This window comes from Sturnus vulgaris, chromosome 5 (genome assembly GCF_052056855.1).
Source record: "Sturnus vulgaris isolate bStuVul1 chromosome 5, bStuVul1.hap1, whole genome shotgun sequence".
Classification (NCBI taxonomy): domain Eukaryota; kingdom Metazoa; phylum Chordata; class Aves; order Passeriformes; family Sturnidae; genus Sturnus; species Sturnus vulgaris.
The window spans coordinates 4,294,404-4,314,291 of NC_142247.1; the positions used below are offsets into that span (position 1 = coordinate 4,294,404).

A 19,888-nucleotide genomic window follows, 5' to 3' on the forward strand; every position below is an offset into this window, starting at 1 on the left:
TAGTTAGTTCCTTTTTTCTCTTTACTTTCCTCCTATGCCTTCACACTATGTTCAGGATCTAATTTATAACATTTTTTTCAGGTTGTTTGTGTCACTGACTTAAGACAGCTTGACTCAATTCAGGCTTTCAGAATCAAAATAAAACCTCAACTAAATTAATTTCTATATAATTTTTAAATACGGACAATTTTGTAAATGGGAACTTGTGCTCCAGTGACAGTGATGTTTAAGAAAAATTTGTTTTCAATAAAATTGTATTTAAAATAATATGTGGTTAGAAGATTTAGCCACTGAGAGAGTTGAAAGCATTTCTGTATACAGCTTCCATGGGGTAAAACTGATTCATAAAACTTTACTCCAAAAGAAATCTGAACAACTTTCTTTCTAAACAATTTTTGTGTTCACTTTTTTTCCCTGTCAAATGCTGATTTCCATGTAGACAAAAATCTTGGTACTTTCTGGGTTCATATTTTTGTATTGTTTTACTTTGAGTTCTGAAAAAAAAAAGACTGTAAGTACACAAGAGAGGAACAGAGAACATTTATATTTCTCTCATATAATCAAGGTAATTTGTCTAGCCAACTGGCTCATTACCAACAATCAACCTAATTAATCAAAAAAAAGACTCGAGAGTCAAAAGAACTGGCTGTGTAGTCTGCATAAAGGAACAAACATTATCCTCATGCTTTTGGCACCCACAGCTTTGATCAGCCTCTGCTCCTTCCTCCCCACATTCCGACTGGGACAAACTGGATCCCAGCCTTCTGCTGTCTATAAGCACAGCTCAGTCAATGCCATCACTGACCAGCTGTCAGTCACTGCTAACAAGATTAACTTGGGATGGCTGCTATCCCTGAAAAGGTGGTTCTGAAACACTGATGCTTTGCAAATTCTCAAATGATGTACTCTACCAGATCAGCTTTGTTGAAGGACAATTACTATAAAGGAACAGTTTTCTTCATCTCGAATGTAACACAAATAGAGACAACAAATAATTGTATCACAATAGATTCGTGTTGCTGGTCAACCTCTTTCTCTGTGAGATCTCCTTGTAAAATGCTGACTCTCTCTTTCAGGTCCTTAATGTCTTTCTTGTAGTTGTCGATCTCTTCCTGTTTTTCTCGTTCATCTCTGTCACGCTGCTCCTTTAAACGCTCAATGGTCTTTTCCTGACAAAAGAAAGCACTCCGTGAAGAAATCCCTCCTAGGCAATTCAGCTCCTGAGGCTTTTTATCACAACACTTCTGACACACTTTAAACGAAGAGAAGGAGTGCATTGCCATTTTCTTTTCTTTACAGTTGTAAAGATCCTCAAGGAGAAAACGTGAGAAATCTATGGATGCATGGCTGTGAAATACCAGGATTTCTGGATCCCTGAAAGTTCAGTTACTGTAACACTGCAACCCAATTCATCCGGTTCTGATTATCAAAATTAACCTAGACCAGGATGTATTACATATTCCTTTCTGATTTATTTAAATCTTACTTTTCTAAAATGTACAGTTAAATCAGTGGTTCTTTAGAGAAGAAGGGGTGTAGTGCCTATGTGATGCTGGGATTTATATACAGTATAAAAAGGCAGCAAAATAACTTTTCAGTACTCTAGATATCAGTGGAGCTTTGGATATCTTGGAATATGAAAGAACACAAGCAAATTCCCCAACCTCAGGTAAAGTTTAACCACAGTTAATAGAATCTAACAGACTAAAGGAGCTGTAGGGCTGCTTCTCTGGGAATCAAGAAAAAAAATATACAACTAGCCCAAGAAGTTGTCCCACTAAAAGAGAACAGGACAGTCTGTCTGTGAGCCGGTTATCTCCTGAAAATCGAGCATTAAAAAAGTCAATTTATCAGGAGAATCACCGCGGTCCCACTGTGGGAACGGCGCCGGGCCCGCCTCAGCGGCGCGTCCTGCAGCGCCCTCTAGCGGGGAACGGGCCCGACGAGGCCGCTCCGCCCGGGACGCGCACACGGGATCGGGATGGGCACGGGAACGGGAACGGGAACGGGATGGGAAGGGAACGGGATCGGGATGGGAACGGGAACGGGATCGGGATGGGAACGGGAACGGGATCGGGATGGGAACGGGAACGGGATGGGAACGGGAACGGGATGGGCTTGGGAACGGGATCGGGATGGGCACGGGAACGGGATTGGGATAGGCACGGGAACGGGATTGGGATGGGCACGGGAACGGGATTGGGATAGGCACGGGAACGGGATGGGCACGGGAAACGGATAGGGATGGACACAGGAACTGGATGGGCACAGGAACGGGACGGACATGGGATCGGGATGGGCACTGGCACAGGATCAGGATCGGGCACGGGATCGGGATGGGCACAGGAATGGGATCAGGATGGGCACGGGAAGGGGACCATGATGGGCACGGGAATGGGCACAGGATTGGGATGAGCACAGAACGGGACTGGGATGAGCACAGGACCGAGATCAGCACAGGAACGGGATGGGTACGGGATCAGGATGGGGATCAGGATGGGTACGGGATCGGGCACGGGATCGGAATGGGCACAGGAATGGGATTGGGATGGGCACGGGACCGGGATGGGCATGGGATTCGCCCGGGGCAGCACTGCGGGAACTCCCCAGGGATCTTGCAGGGCTCCCCACACTCACTTTTTCTGCCAACGCTTCCTCCAGCGTGGTCAAGGCAGTGTCAGTGTTGGTGGTGTCAGCCTGCAAGGATTTCACTCGATCCTTTAAGCTGCTCATCTGCTTCTCCTTGTCTCTCAGCTGCTCCTGAAGGTTTTCAATCTTGAACGAAAGGAGTCAATTTTAAGACAACAGCAAGGGAAACCATCCAAAATCAAGTTAGGGTATATGAAATAATTTAAATTATTCTTAAAGCAAATGAAGCCTAGTTCTTATAATCCTACCTCAAAACATCAAGTGATGTTACCAAACCCATCAAATAACAACAAGGAATCAGTAAACTTTCCTACAATCAAAATGTACCAGTCTTGTTTTCTGTGGGTGTAAAATTTCATCTGTTTAGGAATTCTGAATATATCTTTTGATACACTGAGAAGACCTAATGCCAACCCCCTTTCATGCATATATGCACATCAAAAGAAACAGACATGTTAACATGATAACATGTCAAAAACAAGTTTATCAACAGAGGAGTAAAGTGTACACAGACTTCTCAGTTGCTTCCTTTTTTTGTTGTTCTGACAAGTTCTTGCATCAGCAAATGCACATAATAAACTAAGGAATGACACGTGGCATGTAAGGTATCCAGCTCCAAAACACCTGCAGCAAGTTTCAAAGATATTTGCAAGAAATATTGTGACCAGACAACCTTAAAGGCTACCTAGTCCCTCATTCATAATGATAAATTAAAGCATTAACTAGCCTTTTGTTTCACCTGTTAGCAGCTGCTTGGTTACTGGAAATACAGTAACTGTACTCAGGTTTTAATCTTCAACCCTGGAAAAACAGAGTTTCTGTGATTACAGAGCAAATGGCTCTGTGACACTGCTCTGTGCACTAATGCTTTGCTATCTGTATTGAAATTACGTCTGGAACACAGTGGAACATGGGGACTGGTTTATCTTCATCATTTGCTTCTATTAGAAAAAAAAGTACTAGACCTCAGAATTATGCTCAAAACTGAATTTGGGCACAATGCTATAAAACAAAATTAAAGACCACCAAAAAACCATAACCAGAGCCATACCATGGCAGTCAGAAATAACTAAGAATTGAAAATTCCTTTTTTTATACACTCATATCAGTTGTTTAATGCCTTGTTAGCACACACTCGTAGCCCATGGAGCTTCACAAGAACCCCACTAGCTCTAACACAGGGCTGCCCAGGAGGCAGCACGCCCAAGAGTGGCTGCTTTTGACTTCAGAGCTCCCTGTGCCATCAGCTGTCTAGACAGGCTGGCCGTTTGGACAGCTAACCATGAAAATATACTACAAAAAAGGCTGAGTTATTCTTAGACTCGTGTTTACTTCTGGAGGAGAAACACTCTGGCCAAAGGCTGTGGCTGGCTGAAGAGGGGACAGTGCAGAGTGGCTTTCTGCTGGGAGCAAACCACACATGAGAGGCAGCTAAATAATTCAGCTTCAGCACATATGAAGGTGCTTACCAAGGCAGCACAAGCATTTATTTGCACAAGGCCAGCGTGCATTTTCATGTTTTAATTACATTGTTTGCTATGACAGCACTATGTATGACTGCTGCACCTCCCCACTGCAACTGCACCCTCTGCTATTAAAAAAACACCCAAACCAAAAATGTGACATGTATGAAGTGTGAACCTGTCTATTCCTTCAGTCTACATGCTTATTTTTCTGGAGCAATGAATGGTGGGGTTTGTTATCACTTAGGGAACAGCAGGTATGCCAAAATATTGCCAGTCATATTTAGGCATTACCTAAAAAGCCCAATGTAGCTCCAGCTCTGCATTTTGCAGGGTAAGATAACTGAAGCACCTGATCCTTAGATTACACAAAACTGGAACTGGCATTATAGGTCAAAACTGAAATATTTCTGTAATAATACATGCAGAATTTCCCTATGAAATCACACTCAACAGTAAATTGTCTCCATTCCATTTTTCTCCTAATTCTGCAATACTGTAACAAATAATAAATATAGGCTCTCTCTCAAATAATAAGTATAGGCTCTCTCTAACCTGAAGAAGAAAGCAAATAGTCTACACTCTGTCCACATATTTAATAAATGAAGAAATTTGCTCTCATGTCCTTTAAAGTAGTTTGAGAACCCTTTCAAAAAAGAATAGACAATGCATTCCCAACATTTAAAAAAAAAAATTTAAAAAAAATTTAAAAAAATGCACTCAGAACAAATTTTCAAATAACTGATGAAAATGAAACAGGTAACCAGAAAACCAAAATAGGTTTTCTTTGCTACCCATGAAAAGATGAAATAAATCTCAATGGAATCTCCAAGCCCTGTGGAACACAGAGGGGCACAAAGATGGAATGAGAACTGTTTATTCTTGAAATACTCAGAGAGGATAAATCTCCTCAGAAATATTCCACAAACCTAAGGAATATATATATATTACTGTACCATATTTCTAAAAACCTCCAAAAATAAAAAGGAAAAGTATATACTATTTTTAATTATTAACAGTCTTTTTGTCCTTGCCATATTTACTTATTTTGCAGCATAAAGCCAGCAATCTATGGCTAAGTTAGCAAGCTTATCCTTGCTGTAAAGGTACACAAAGCTACACTGGCATCATCTACTCTGCACACCGATTTTTCCATCAATAATGATTTACTGGAGTATTTTTTTCCAACATTACCAGTTGTCAGGCACTATCATGTTTGAACTTGGGTGATTTATTCTTAGTTGTGTGGAACTAATTATTTTGCCTTCCAGCCCTGCAGCACAGAGCAGAGGCAAGAGAAGCTTCCTCTAACATTCTGCTCCAAAGGCAGGGAAGCATTCTACTTCTTGCAAATACAGACTCAGTGAAAAGCCCACACAAATGCAAATTAAAAACAGCCCAGGGATTCAAACAAAACATCTAGTTAGATAGTCATCAAGGCCACTAGATTCCCAGATTCCTCTGGTTAGAGGTTACTAGATGCTGTGTATCATGCTTCAGCCAAGAAATTCTTCCATAGAGACAGTGTCCACCCTCTTGCCATGCCCTGGGGCAGGAGGAAATTGAACACTTCAAATACGATTTCTATTCTATCAGTGACTTCTTGAATAAATGAAGTGGGTTTGTGAACTGGTCATTAAATCTCTTCCACAATCAATTTAACACTTGATAGTATTCCTGCAGAGTAATACAGGAGCAGATGTGCAAAACAGCATCCCAGAGTTCTGTTTAGCCTTCCACTTTTTTGATCCCAGCTTTCCCCTGGGGGAGCAGCAATGTAAACAGGATCTCAATAATCAGAGGGGTTTCAGAAGGTTTCTGTTCCATTCCTGTGGCACAGCCATCCAAATAAACAACAACTTCACATAAGCTGTTACTTTTCCAAACAGTTCTTGCCTGGTTTTTATAAAGGCACTATTGGTCACTCCAGCTCCAGGGTCAATGACCACAAGGAGATGATGGATTATCACCAATCACAGGCAGAAATGTTTCATTCACATCAGGAATACTAACATGGGGACGAAAGATGCATTTTTGGAAGGAAGAGTGGGTGAGTAAGCAGGCATGTGATGACAGAACAGCTACAGCCCTGTCTAGGTCGAGACATGCTGCTCTCTTTAATGTAAAATTACTAATAGTAATTAAATAGTAATAAAAATTTGAGAGCCTACAGTCATACTTGAATTGCTGGAGTCTCATGGCATTTGAGAAGCTGAAAAAGATGGGCTTGCATCAAAATTAAATTGACAACATAATAATTAAAACAGACATGATTGTATAAAAATATTAAAAAAATACTGCTGTGGGGAAAAAAAAAGAGGTTAGTGAGAGATCACCTTAAGTACTCAGAGACTGTTCAAGAAAGCTGTACTACTCGATTTATAACTATTACTGTATTTCATGTCATGTTTTGGAGAACATAATGGAAGTCTGTAAGATATTACTGGGTAGTTTTCTAAGATTAAGCTCCAGTTTTATCCATGTCACACTGAAAACCTCACCATTATAATTGCCTTCCTACTGCAAAAGCACCACTAGAGCAGTCCTGCAAAAATGAATGAATTGCAAAAATGAGTATTTAATTTAGCAGTAACAGGTTCTGTGAGTGTGAGAAGTAAGGTCTGTCACATGAGTGAATATCATTCTGTACTGTACTGAATCATAACACTGAAAATAATGTTCCTGCTATTCATTTTAAAGGTTAAATTCCCAATACTAGCAACAATGTGATGCTTCAGGCAAAGCATGTCTTTTTACAAGGGTGAGATTTTAAAGTTGTTTTAAAGTTCAGGACAGATCTAACAATCTTTCTTTTTTTTCAATAAGATTTTGGCAAATGCAAATCAGAGTTTCTTCCAACGTTCAGCTACACTCAGAATGTTTTTGGAATTTTTTTTTTTACTTTTAGATCCAACCAAGTGATATTAATATGGTGGCATTGTTGTCAAGTTATATTCAGAGATTCTTGTTCTTGAACCATCATACTAAAAATCATCCCAGGGACTACTGGATTAATTTTTATTTTGCTTCCCAATAAAGTTTTATTTGCACTGCTCCTCTGCTGCAATGCTTACCTGGAACCCTACTGCCTTTGCAGCATCACGCTGGAATATTATGCACTTTGGAAATGTCCTGATGTTGCTGGCTTTAAAATGGTGGGATTTTTTAACACCTCAAACTGATACAGGGAGTCTTAGATGTATGTTCCTAACAGAGGAACATACAGTTACGTTAAGAAAAAGAACCAGGCTAGAAAGGGTGACGACAGCACAGAGGAGGACAGGACTAAAACTGAATTTTAAATGGCTACACTCCAGCATTCTGGTGCATCTTACACAATCAAACATAGGAACTGCTACACAGGGTCTAGTTAAAATTCAAAACAGCTCCTAATTAAACAAACAAACAAACAAACAAAGTTGCTTGATTTTCCAGGTGATAAAATCTTTGTCATTATTACTATTGTGATCGCCAATCTGCAAAAAGCCCTTTGAAATTAGCATAAAGCTCTGTAGAGTTTAGCTTTACAAAAAGAGTGCTTTGAAAGGACAAAGAATTTAGTTTTGTGATTTCTATTTAAAGTAAAACCTTAATTGTCAAATAAACGATGGTTCACAAACAGACACACTGCTACTGCTTCAAAACAAACAACTTGCAGCCAGAGAATAAAAAAGTCTAGGAACTGCAGGACACTTCATGAAATTAATGCCTTATTCTTCACCTAAGCTTGCAATCAGCTTGACTTGAAAAAAGAATGGTGTACAGCAAGAAGTGCTGATTCAAGAAAAATTGACTTAACTTGTACAGACAGTTAATTTTTTTGTACCTCTAGTAAAGCAGCAACAAAGAATTGACACTGATCCAATAGACTATTCTCTTTCCATTGCCTTTTCATACAAGGGTCCTTTGTAAGTATATTTATACCAGCCAGAAAAACAGTTGATTTATATTTAAATAATAATCTCTAAGGACATCTATTTCTATCCCTTTCTTTTTCTTTGTCTTCCTTTCTTTTGCACACCCAGTCACTCTCTGGTAGCACTGGTTTGCTGATCACTGCAAAGCAGAACTAAGAACAACAGTTACCATAAAGTGAATTTTAATTCTAGTATCTTCTAAATAGTAAAGGTTTTTTCTGTACTGTCACATTCCCTATAACAAGCAGTATTTGAGCAGATCTTTCAAATCATATTATCAGAATATTACTATCATGTTTGCAATCCTTTTCTTCTGCTAATAAATAGCTTGAATTTCCTTCAAACCTAACACAATCCTGTCACTAAAGTTTGCTTTTTCTGAAATCTCATACTGAGAGGAGTTTTCCTTATAAGCTTCTAAAGATACTCAAGCCCAATCCTAATAGTGGGGGAAAAAATAAAAGACTTAGGACTCCAAGAGTTAAAACTGATTTTTGAGTTGGTAAATATCCTGAAATTCACATTTTCATGGGAGCCAATGTATATGTTGTTCTTAAGCATTGTCTCAGTTCCAAAACACTGCCTAGAAAATATTACACATTAGAATAATGTGTAATATGTGTAATAATGTGTAGCAATGACTCAGATCCTCAGACAGCTGTAAACCAGTTAAATTTAGTTGTGGAATTGCTTCATTCTGAGGAGGTTCAATAACATCAATAGCCTGACCCAGTTAAAAGCAGAGTGTCTGAATCAAAATCCTGCCATGGACACTGCTCAGCACAAGGCAGGGGGTTTGAGATGAAGGGAAGGCATTTTTTAGCCCACTGATACTGGCTGTGTCTCAAAGCATACAAATCTTAATATGAATAAACAATACTTCATGCAAAATGCAACCAAATAACAGCAATATAAAACCTGGTCATAAGAGATTTGATTTGGCAATATGTGAGCCAGTTGGTTGGTTACATATGGTTAATTACACAATCCATTAAAAATTCTCTATCATTTGATTATCTTAGAGCTTCTCTGGGTGACCCCTTTTGTGTGCATCAGGTAAGAGACTGCAGCCATTATCCACCACCAAGATTTGAACCCTGGTTGTTCATCAAGACAATTTGTTGGTTCCAGCTTGAGTCAGATACTTTCATTCCCACAAGTAATTCAAAACAAAACAATGCTATCATAAATACCAAAACAAAATAGCTTAAACTGTGCTGCTCCTCTTCAATGAAGTTTAGATATTACTCATTTATTTCATATATATTAAAATGTCATTATACTGAGAACGATAATTGAAATCATCTGGTAATTAATTTCCCAATCTAATTACAAATAACATCCATTTTATTGAAATCCTGGCCTAATCACGCAGAATAACATCATGCTAATTCTCCTTTCAGCTGTGTCCTGACATTATGAAGCAATCTCTAAGGCTGTGTTTTCCAAAGTTTTACTCCTACGACCTACCAAACACAAAAGAATTAAAAACCCAACTATTCTGGGTTTTACTCACAACTGTTCCAAGTCTCTGAATAGGCTTTGACAGAAATGTGCACAGATTTGACTTGGGAAAGTTCATTACAGGGAAAACACAAATGCTACAAATTGGAATAATTTCATATTGATGGATCCCAAATGTTCAAAAAAAGGAAAACCAAAAGCACTTTATTGTGCAAGGCTGATAAAACAAGGGGAAAATTTGAACTTAGTAATTGTTAAGTTAGATCTGATATTCTGTTTTGTAAGAAGCAGAATAAAACTAACAAGTTGCAACATTGCTTTTAGAACATCTCAAGGTTCACAAGGTTAGCACTCAAAGTAACATTTTAGAAGTGTAAAGTGAAAAGGATTCTACACTAACAATTAAACTTCTTTCCTTGGATAAACCATATTTCATTGATAATTACTGTGAAAGAGACAGTCCTCGTTGTATGACAATTTGATCTCTGTTACTCAGCAATACTGATGATGTTTTTCTGACTTGCTTGAGATTTTGGTTTTGGTTCTACACAGAGTAAGGCTACTGTAATACTGATACCTCCCCTGTTAGACACATACAGTACAGTGTCACATACCACAGTCTCATAGCAGGAAAAAAGGTCAAGAAAAGACACAAAGAGAGGAAAGGATGAACTCCTCAGAGCACTGAGATAGCCATGAATGGAAATCAGGCAGCAGGAAAGATCAGCCATTGAGGCAGACCAATGGATAGGATGGGAACATGGGATTTAATGCTGATTATAAAGGAAATCCTCACAGCAAACTGAACTCCATTTACATTATCTTTTAGGCTCGCTCAAGCAGAAGGCTGTACAACTTGAACAAAGATTTTAAAATAAATTAGATTCAGGCACTGAATTACTTTGCCCAAATCACTGATTTATTATGATCAAAGATACACTGTAGGGTAAAACTGTCCTAATCCTGAAGGAAAAGCTCTGGAAAGGAGGGATGCTTCTAATCCCAGTGTAAAACATGGCCAGTCAGCTGCAATTGTCCTGCTTCATTCTCCTGGAAAAGATATGGAGTGATGAATAGCAAGGGATTAGGAAGTCATACTGTAAATGCTAAATATGAGAGTGTGTATATCTGTGTGTCTGTGTGTGTGTGTGTATTTGTCAGTATTTAGCTATCACTGCTTTTACAGAATTAATTCAGAACACAATGATAGGTGACTAAATATCAAACTCTCACATTAGTTACTGGTCCATATTCATAAATCCCAAAAGATTTTAGGAACCTAATGCATTAAATTAGTACCATCACTTGCTAGAACCTCTTCATCATGCAGAGGAGCATCCTAAGTATCAAATGCATGCTGTCCTGAGACAAAGGGACCTTAGTTTCTCTGTTACACTACTCCATGCTGGCCAGTTTTCTTACCCTTTGGGTGAAATCACAGATTTGAAAGCTGTAAATCTACTTGTGCCTTATGACAGTCCTAAAGACTATATAAATTTGTGCAGACACCCAGCTTTGAAGACTGTTCAGCATAGTGGGTTCAAAATTCACTCCTGAATCCAGGAAGCTATTGATTTAAACTGAAAAATGACTCCTTCCCTGCTCTAGGGAAGATCCCGAAGTGGACTAACACACTGATGTCTGTTCCAGACAAAACTCAGACAAAATCCCCAGGGGCAGAAAACGCCTGGTGAGCAAAGCTCTGGAAACTGTGATGCCTCACAAGCCAGAGAGCAAAGAGAAGCCATGTGAGGAAGACTGATGTAAGTGACCTCAAAAATGGCACACGCCCTTGCTTTGCCTGCCTCTTCAGTCATGGGGAAGTTTGTGTTTGTCTTGCACAACAGTGAATACACCAACAAAGCTTATTAGCTTTATCTTGCCAGAAAAACTACACAGTTAATTCATAATGAAGGCAAGGGGCCCCAGAGTTGGCTGTCTTCCCAGATCTCTTCAAGAAACCAGAATTTGTCAGTCTCCCTACCTATGAGTATTGTCCCATCTTGCCAATCAAGAGGTTATCTCAAGGCCCAAGGACATAGTATTAAAGTGACTTCTCCTCTTTCATGGATACTAAAAAAGTTCCTTCCATTTATGACAGATTTGCCAGATTTGCTCAGTTGTGGTTTCAGATCATACCAGAAACTTGCAATGGAGTTTCCCTGCAACTGAGCTGTTGCTCTCCATTTTGTGTGACACTGTTAGAGCAGTGTGCATCAATTTAAAACCCTTCCTCACCTGGTGCAGCAGCTCAACTACAGAATCAACATCAGCAATGTCACAGGCCTGCTTTCTATCTCTGTGTGAGCCTACTTATCTACAAGGGTTACTTCAGAAAAAAAAACCAATTAAGCACTTCAGTTACTAAAGTCAACAGGGGAGATTCTTTAATAACATCAATATAAATGGACAGAGTATTCCTTACTTTAGTTCTCAAAATAAGAAACTGCCTTGCTGTCTTTCACACAGAGCCAACATTTGATTTTTTTAAAAGAATATTAGCATACATCTGGGAATATAGGTACATATCCTACATATAATCCAGATGTTTTTATTTTTACTGTGGCACCACAAAATGCTCCAAAGAAAGTAATATAAAGAAGCATATTTTCCACTTAAAAATTCTAAATTATAACACAGGCAGGCATAAAACCTTATTCTGAATCCAGTAGGTTTGTCTGCCATAGATACTGCAGTAACAGTCATAACTGTGCATTAAAAATTACTGTAATAGCATAAATAGTATATTCCTTGGGTAAGTCCCTAGAGAACTCACTGTCACCTCTACCAGTGAAAATATCATGGAAAACACTGTCTCAAGCTAAGCTTGTGGACCTTTTAGATCAATATTCCAATCAGAAAAATGTATCTTATTAAAAAAACAATAATCAAAATAATAGAAAATATCAAATCTTTGGGATGTTCCTGAAGCTGCTCTAACAACCTCTGTATGCTAATAAGCCACCTTTAAAACTGAACTAGCAAGGAGCTTAAAAGTGATAGGAAGCAACTGTGCTATTCTCCTGCCCTAATATCATCTTATAAGTTGTACATTCCTATAAGAAAAACAAACCACCACAACACACCATGTCACCTGAGCTGGGCTGCAATTACTCTGAAAGGTTTTGGTAGACTGTCAGAGAACTGGAAAGTCAAAATGGAGGGGTAAGAATCCTACATTCAAAGTGGCCATGGCTCACTGTAAAATGAAACTAATTCTGTGTTGTGTCTTAATTTTCCACGTGGAAATTAAACTAATCTACCTGGATGGCAGAAATGGGAAAAAAAAAAATCTCACATGATAATTATGCTGAATTTGAACTCACATAATGAAGCCTCTTCAGTCTTCTTTGGCACTTTCATTGCTACCACAAGTGGTATTTTGAGGGAGATGAGGGATTAAAAGCCTGTCTAATTTTTCCTATTATTCCTCTAACTCAAGATAATACTATTATCTAAAAATCCCACCCTAGATGGTAAAATGATTCTAAAAATATACTGGTGAAAAGAAAACTTACTGCAGCATCTTGGACATAAAGGGTAACCAAGAAGCCAGAATAGCTTCTAGAAATCTCTAAAAGGCACAAATTTCAATTTTGTTTTGTTCAGTGGTCGTCAGCAAGCCTGTACCAGAAAGGTCTGAAGGAAAGAAAAAGCAGCAGCAGAAGAGGTCTGATATTCCTTCAGGGAAACAGAGACACAAGTTCCTCATGGCCCTCCAGGACACATCTTTGAGGTCACGTCTGTCAGATTTAATAAAGAAGCTCACACAAGCCTGTGGGGGTGTTTGGTCTTTTTTGTGACGTTTACAATCTCTGAACTGGGTTTAGAACCAGTTCAGTGGCATGACTTGAGACCAGGAGTAAGAAGAGCAGAAGTACAGCTCTGACAGAAGAAATACTCCTGTAATGGGGCTGGGTAAGTGTGGACACACACATTCACAGAGCTAGGGAATTACAGCTTGGAAATTCTTTTCAGGCCTGGATTTCTCCTGACTCTCAGCTCCATTCCCAGGCTGACAAGCTGACTGCAGCTTCAGTTAGGGAGGCAGTGTCCCAGAGTGATAACATGGTGAAAAACAGAATGGAATTCATAATAAGGATTAACACCTGGTGTCTTTCCCGTGGGACATCTGGAAATGCTGTCCCAGGGATGTTTTTCCCAATTGTCCAATGAACTACTGTCCTATCCTAGCTGCACATAACACACTTTAAATATGGGCTGTCTGTACAATAAAGTTGGCCTTTTTTCCCCAAAAGAGGTCGTTGTTGTCTTTTCTCTCTCTCTGCAGTGCAGTAACCACAGATAAGCCCAGAGGTCCTGCAGATGAGCACCTATTTCACCAGCTCCAGCTGAGCAGGAGGTGCAGCACACCCACCTTTACCTCCCTGCAGAATCTGGGCTGATGAGCTGAGCCTGTACTCTGGTGCTCCTCTTTAAATGTCCCTGATTCAAATACAAACACATTAAAAGCAGAGATGAACCTGCCCACAGGAACATTACAGAGGCAAAAAATCATCTGGTCTGAACACAGGAAGGCACATGCACACCCACTTTGTAAATGAATGTCCAGCCCATCTTTGCTGGGCCAGTCTTGGCCCTTTGCTGCTGAGTTATTCTTCACTGTCCAGTTCACACAGGAGAGACCTGGACACCCTGCAAGTATGACCAAGCCATTGGTCAGTGTGGACACTGACCAGTGTGTCACAGTGTGTGACACATTGGGACTTTCAAGCACTAGATGCCATCCTAGAGAGGCTCAAAGGCATGTCTCGAAGTTCAGCCTGCATTTTATGAATTCTTAGAAAACCATACATTCATTTGTAGGCAAGTTCAAGGTCACACCTTCGATGAAACGACCATAAACTGAATTAGACCTTTGAAAATGCAGTTTCTTCTCTGAGCTCTCTCATCTCCTCAGGGTTGTGGCACAGGAGCTGTCTGAGTAGGTAAACCTACTTCAGAGAAGAGAGAAGAAAATAAACTTTAAAGTACAAACACTGCACTTCAAAGTTAGAAATACTAAACCAAGAGTGCTGTTGTAGTAACTACGAGCACCACTGATTTTAAACAACTCAGTTACACATTTTGTTTGCAGCCCCTCTTTCCTGCCACACAGTATTTCTAATCATTAAGCATAAGATATTTATTCTGATTTCAAAATTTTCTGGAAAGCAGAGGACATTGATTTCCTGTGGAGAAAGGCAATGCTTCTTATTCAAAAGTGCAGGAGCATTTGAAACCTTCCCAAATTCTAGCTAAATAAGTCAGCACAGCCACCAAGGTAAAAAATAAATCTCTGTCCTTCCTTTATCACAGGTCAATTATTACACAGAGCATGGGGAGCTGCCAAAAACACTGCTATGTTCAGACACTAAAACTTGCATTTTATTTGCCTGCAGCTGCATTGCACAAAGAAGGGAGTGTTAACCCTTCTCCCCAAGACAAAACATGACCTGCCCCCAAAGCAAGAGGTGACTGATTCCCCGTTTTGTTTTTTCTTTCAGTGTACCATTGCTTATATTTTGTCCAAAATGCTATTTATTAAAATGCTTTCATTGCAAAATATTGATTTTTCTTTTCTCTTTTCTTCCTTGTCTATCAGCACAGATAGACAGATGTAGCAAAAAGAGTAATGAAGCACCATTTAATGTTTTTCAGGTTCAGATTTCAAATTTTCCCAGCATGGACCCTATTGTATTTTCAAAGATGCAAACCCTTGGCTTTGACTTCCAGCAACTTAAAATGAAATTTTATGCAAGATCCATTTTCAATGAAATGAGAAAAAAATAATCCTGAAGCTCTATAAAACGAAGTTTTTGCATTAAATTTTCAGACACAAAGCCAAAGTCTCCAAATTTCTAGCATATGCCCTACTTCCATTGTCTAAAATAAAGGTACTACCAAGCAACATTGCTGTATGAGCTTAGAACTGGAAAGACTCCAGGATTTAAAATATGAAGCATGTGGTTTCCTCAGCAACCTGGAAAATGTACTTTGGTGCCTACTGGGTATCAGTGATGATGCCAATTGTCATGTTAATTTTTCAGATCTTTGTTGTTCATAATCTTCTTCTGTGTCTTTTAACTCATCTCTAATCAGCCAGTAAAGCAAGTAAACCTTGACTTTTGGATGGCTAAAAAGTATATTTTATAGTTCACCAGCTTTAACCAATACAACAGAAATAATGGTTCACAAAACAAACCAAAACAAACAAAATGAGGTGCTCTGTGTTAATAAATCCAAACAGAGACCCTAAAATAAAGGGTGCATTTTAAATATTTTTTTGTTTCAACAGCAGCAATTTAGGATAGCACAGTTTTGGGCACCATGCCAAACAATTCCTTGCCAGTGTAACCAGGTGATTGCACATCTAAAACAGTCACAGAAAATAAAAAAATCACGAGGTCCAAATACCCATTCAACTATGGCTACATTCTAGTACAGGCAACCTCTAAATTTCAAAAGAAGTAACCAACTCTTCTTATATGGCCAAGTTATGCAAATAATTAATTTTTAATAAATTCTGTTATTTTCAGATCTTTATCACTTTAGCTTTAGCTCCAAATTTTCTTTGCACCTAGGATTACAAAATATTAGTGTACAAAATTTAGTTGATTAGAATCTAACTTCAAAAACATCCCACTTCAAAAATATCTGAGTATCTGCTGAGGGAAGAGTATTTGGTGAAAACTGGTTGAATAGTATCCACTAACCCAATTCTTAATTTGTTCTAATTCCTTCAACCCACTACATCTTTACTCTGTACCTTCTCATAACTGCTGCTTCCAAACACATATTATTTCCATAGAAAAATACTAATTAACACTATACAAGAAAAGCACTTTTTGTACCATGTGCCTTTCATGATCTTCCACTCTATTCAATTAAAATGCCTGAGTACCATTTAAACTTAAAACAAACATTTACTATCAGATAACTAAGCCAGCAAAAGAAAAACCCAGACAAACTACTACCTATATTATCTATGACCTCTGAAGATACTTTAAACTGGATCTTCAGATCTTCAACTAGAACATAAGACTAAAACCCAACCTGTCTGAACATCCCAGTTTGTAACCAGAGGGAGGAATAAAAACACTATTGTGCATGGAGGTAAAAGTTTAAAGATTGCCTTTTTTTTTTTTTTAATGGCAATAGAATTCTGAACTGTCCTGGAAGGTCTGAAAGACACCACTTGGATAAAGCAGAAAACAAGATGTGCACTTTAATAAGATGCATTCTAGAAATGCAAAACCAGAAAAAATAAATCACAGTTTATAAGGATTAAGAGAAAAATATTTATATGAGAGGAGCTACAGGCTTCTGACTTTGCAGGCAGAGGGCAGAAACAGCTATTTATGCAGTCATAAAAGGACAGCCATATATACCAGATAAAAATGAGACTTCATAACTTTTCCCTTGCACCTGAAACAGATTTTATTCAAGTTCTCATAACTTCCAAAATAATACATATTAAAAAATCAGACAAGTCCTTCCTTAGGTATTTTCTCAAGCTCTGCTTTTCTGTGGAAAAATGTTAAAGAGAAGAAGAAAATGCAAAGCCCTATCTATAGAAAATCTCACATCTAGTCTTCAATTCCAGGTCTGGACAAGTAATTAAAAATGTCAGTTAAAGACATCAATCCTTGAACTTTAAAGGCTGAACTTCCACTTATTTACCCCAGGCTATACAAAAAAACCAAAAGAATTACATGTTGTACCACAAACCTCAGATAAAATAATTGTCACCTGGATTCTCTACAAGAATATTCTAGGTTAGCTAGTTACAGAAACAGGAGAAAAAAAATCTTTGAATTTACAACTCTCACTATTTAACTGTTCATGTTAAAGAAAATGCCTCCAGCAACTTCAAGGCTAAAGCAAATTCAACTCTCTGCATGTGATTCTAGCTAGCAGCAGGAAATATATATTTTTATACATATAGGTTCTATGTTTTTTTATAGAGAACAGGCTGCCCAGAGAAGCTGTGGATGCTCCATCCCTGGAAGCCTTCAATGCCTGGTTGGAGCACCCTGGCCTAATGGAAGGTGTCCTGCCCATGGCAGGAGGTACTGGAACTGGATGAGCTTTAAAGTCCCTCTCAGCCCAAAGCATTTTATGGTGCTTTGTTTTGGTGGGGGTTTTTTTGGTTTTGGTTTTTTGGTTTTTTTTTTTTTTGGTTTGTTGCGTTTTGTGTGGTTTTTTGGTTTTGGGGGGGAGGTTTGTTTGGGTTTTTTTGTTGTTTTGTTGGGGTTTTTTTGTTGTTTTGTTGGGGTTTTTTTGTTGTTTTGTTTTGTTTTGTTTGGTGCTTTTTGGGGGTTTTTTTTGTTTGTTTTTTGTTTTGTTCTTGTTGAAGAAGCTCAGAGACAGGTCTAGAGAACACCACAAATTGCAGTTTATTATGGCAGTGTTATCCTCAGTGGAGCCATCCAGGCAAACAGGACCTCAAATCTTTCACCTAAACCCTAACAGACCTAAAGGCTTGGGTCCTTTTTTTCCAACCTGGAGAGACCAGGTACTTTTACTTGAAAGCAGCAGGGAACAGCTCTGAAAAAACAGGTCAGATGCACAAAGACACAAGATGAAACTGTCTCAAGATGGATTACAGTGGTGTCAAAAAAACAAGTATTAAAAAAAAGAACTTTTAGAGCTGTTTATAAATGATCTCATGAAAGATCATTCTCAAGTGTCAAGTAGAGCAAGAACGTGTGAGAAAGCAGCATAAGAGTGAATGGAAATAAAACAACCTCAGTGACATTTAACGTTTACACAAATGTCAGACTCCCCACTTCTTGGTTAAACATTCAGCTGGGATCTCAATCTGTGTCTGGAGAGTGCATGACCAATTTTATAAAACAAAAAGAAACACAACACAAAAATTAGGAATCTGTGTTTCTAAGAAGAAGAACAGTCAAAAAAATGAGACCGTGAAGACTGAGAATTAGGGCTTCTGCTCTGGAATTATTAATGACTTATTTATGGCTGAAGTCCATGCCTGAACTTCCATTCCCACATGATGTTTGCTGTAACAGAGCTGAACATGACCTAAACCCTCATGATTTACAGTTACAGACAAGAAGAAAAGGCATTGGCCAGGTGTCAGATATTAATCAATATTCTGAACTATTAATATCACAAGAATTCTGTAGAAATGTTTAAAGGTCTAGGGAAAAAACAGAACAAAAAACCCACATCCTCAGCCTAATACACTGAATAAGAGCTCCAAGAACAGCTTCTCTACAGAGATAGATTGGAAAAATGTACTTCAAGTTAAAATTTCTTGCAATACATGTATTTGGTTCTTTTCACCCTGTGCAGAGGAAAATTGGGATATATTGTGTGTGCAATTTGCCAACAATCATCCATAATGACATCCATTGCCCTAGGACTCAACGCCCTTTGGGAAACTTCTCCAATTTGTCTGACATAGTCTACATGTTTTTTTACCCAGACCTCCTCCAGTTCATTGATAAGCCTACATTTTCTTATCCAAAAAGATATGAAGGATAGTCTGATTATCCTATTCTAGCACTTCCCAAGAAATATTAAGTATGATAATATAGAATTTCTAAAAAGTTACACAAAGTTCTTCACAACCTTTCCAAGTAGGTTACAGAAAAATCATCCTAATTGCATTTACTACAACCCCCCATTCATTCAGTCACATATGTCATGATCAGCCAGTGCCCTGTGCTCCAAATCAGCGTGGCTTTGGTGAGGTACTGGGTGGGAAATGATTGATTTTTCAGATGATGTACCCTTATAAAAATGCCTCAGCCACTGGTAATATTAAAATGGAAGCAGAAGCAGCACATGCAGTCACTGACAGGCAACAACCTCTGTTTTGAATTCTATTTTTTTCTGTCAAAAATTCAAACTGAAATTCATCCTTCATCATATTCCTACTACATCAATGGACTCGAACATTAATCTCCAGAATGTACATCCCAGTTCAGGCTTTCTGACATCCCTGGAAGCAGAGATGTATCAGAGGTGTTCCTCTGACTTGGAGCTCTCCAACCTTACCTTCTTCTGAAGAACATTCACTTTGCGTTCCTTCACCTCCAGCATGTCCTTGAGGTCGTGGATCTCTCCTGCTTGAGTGCCCTTCTCCTCTGCCATCTCCTGGATCTGCTTTGTCTTCTTGTTCAGCATCGTCTCCTTCTCTTCCAGACGTAACCGCAGCGCGTCCACCTGAATTCACACATGCAGAACAAGCTTTGCTCAGCACTGAAGGAGAGAAACCTCAGGCAACTAAAACTACACTTCCACTGGGGAAATAAAGGGGAAATAGATTCAGAAATCTAAATCCTCTTTCTTTAAGAATTCAACAAATATGAGGACAGAACAGTTGTCATAAGTGACAGGAGACTAAATAGCAAAAATAATCAA

The 19,888-nt window shown here is 38.7% G+C and overlaps 1 protein-coding gene across 10 annotated transcripts in view; it reads right to left on the minus strand.

Moving 5' to 3' along the window:
• Window positions 1-19,888, minus strand: part of ERC1 (ELKS/RAB6-interacting/CAST family member 1) — a 275,197-nt gene that overhangs the window by 171,979 nt on the left and 83,330 nt on the right. For all 10 annotated transcript variants that reach the window (XM_088164633.1, XM_014869999.2, XM_088164632.1 and 7 more), the window contains 3 exons: window positions 19,523-19,690; window positions 2,638-2,775; window positions 1,029-1,169 (listed from right to left, as the gene is read on the minus strand). In XM_088164633.1, coding sequence (XP_088020759.1) covers window positions 1,029-1,169; window positions 2,638-2,775; window positions 19,523-19,690 — 447 coding nt within the window. The remainder of the gene's footprint in view (window positions 1-1,028; window positions 1,170-2,637; window positions 2,776-19,522; window positions 19,691-19,888) is intronic.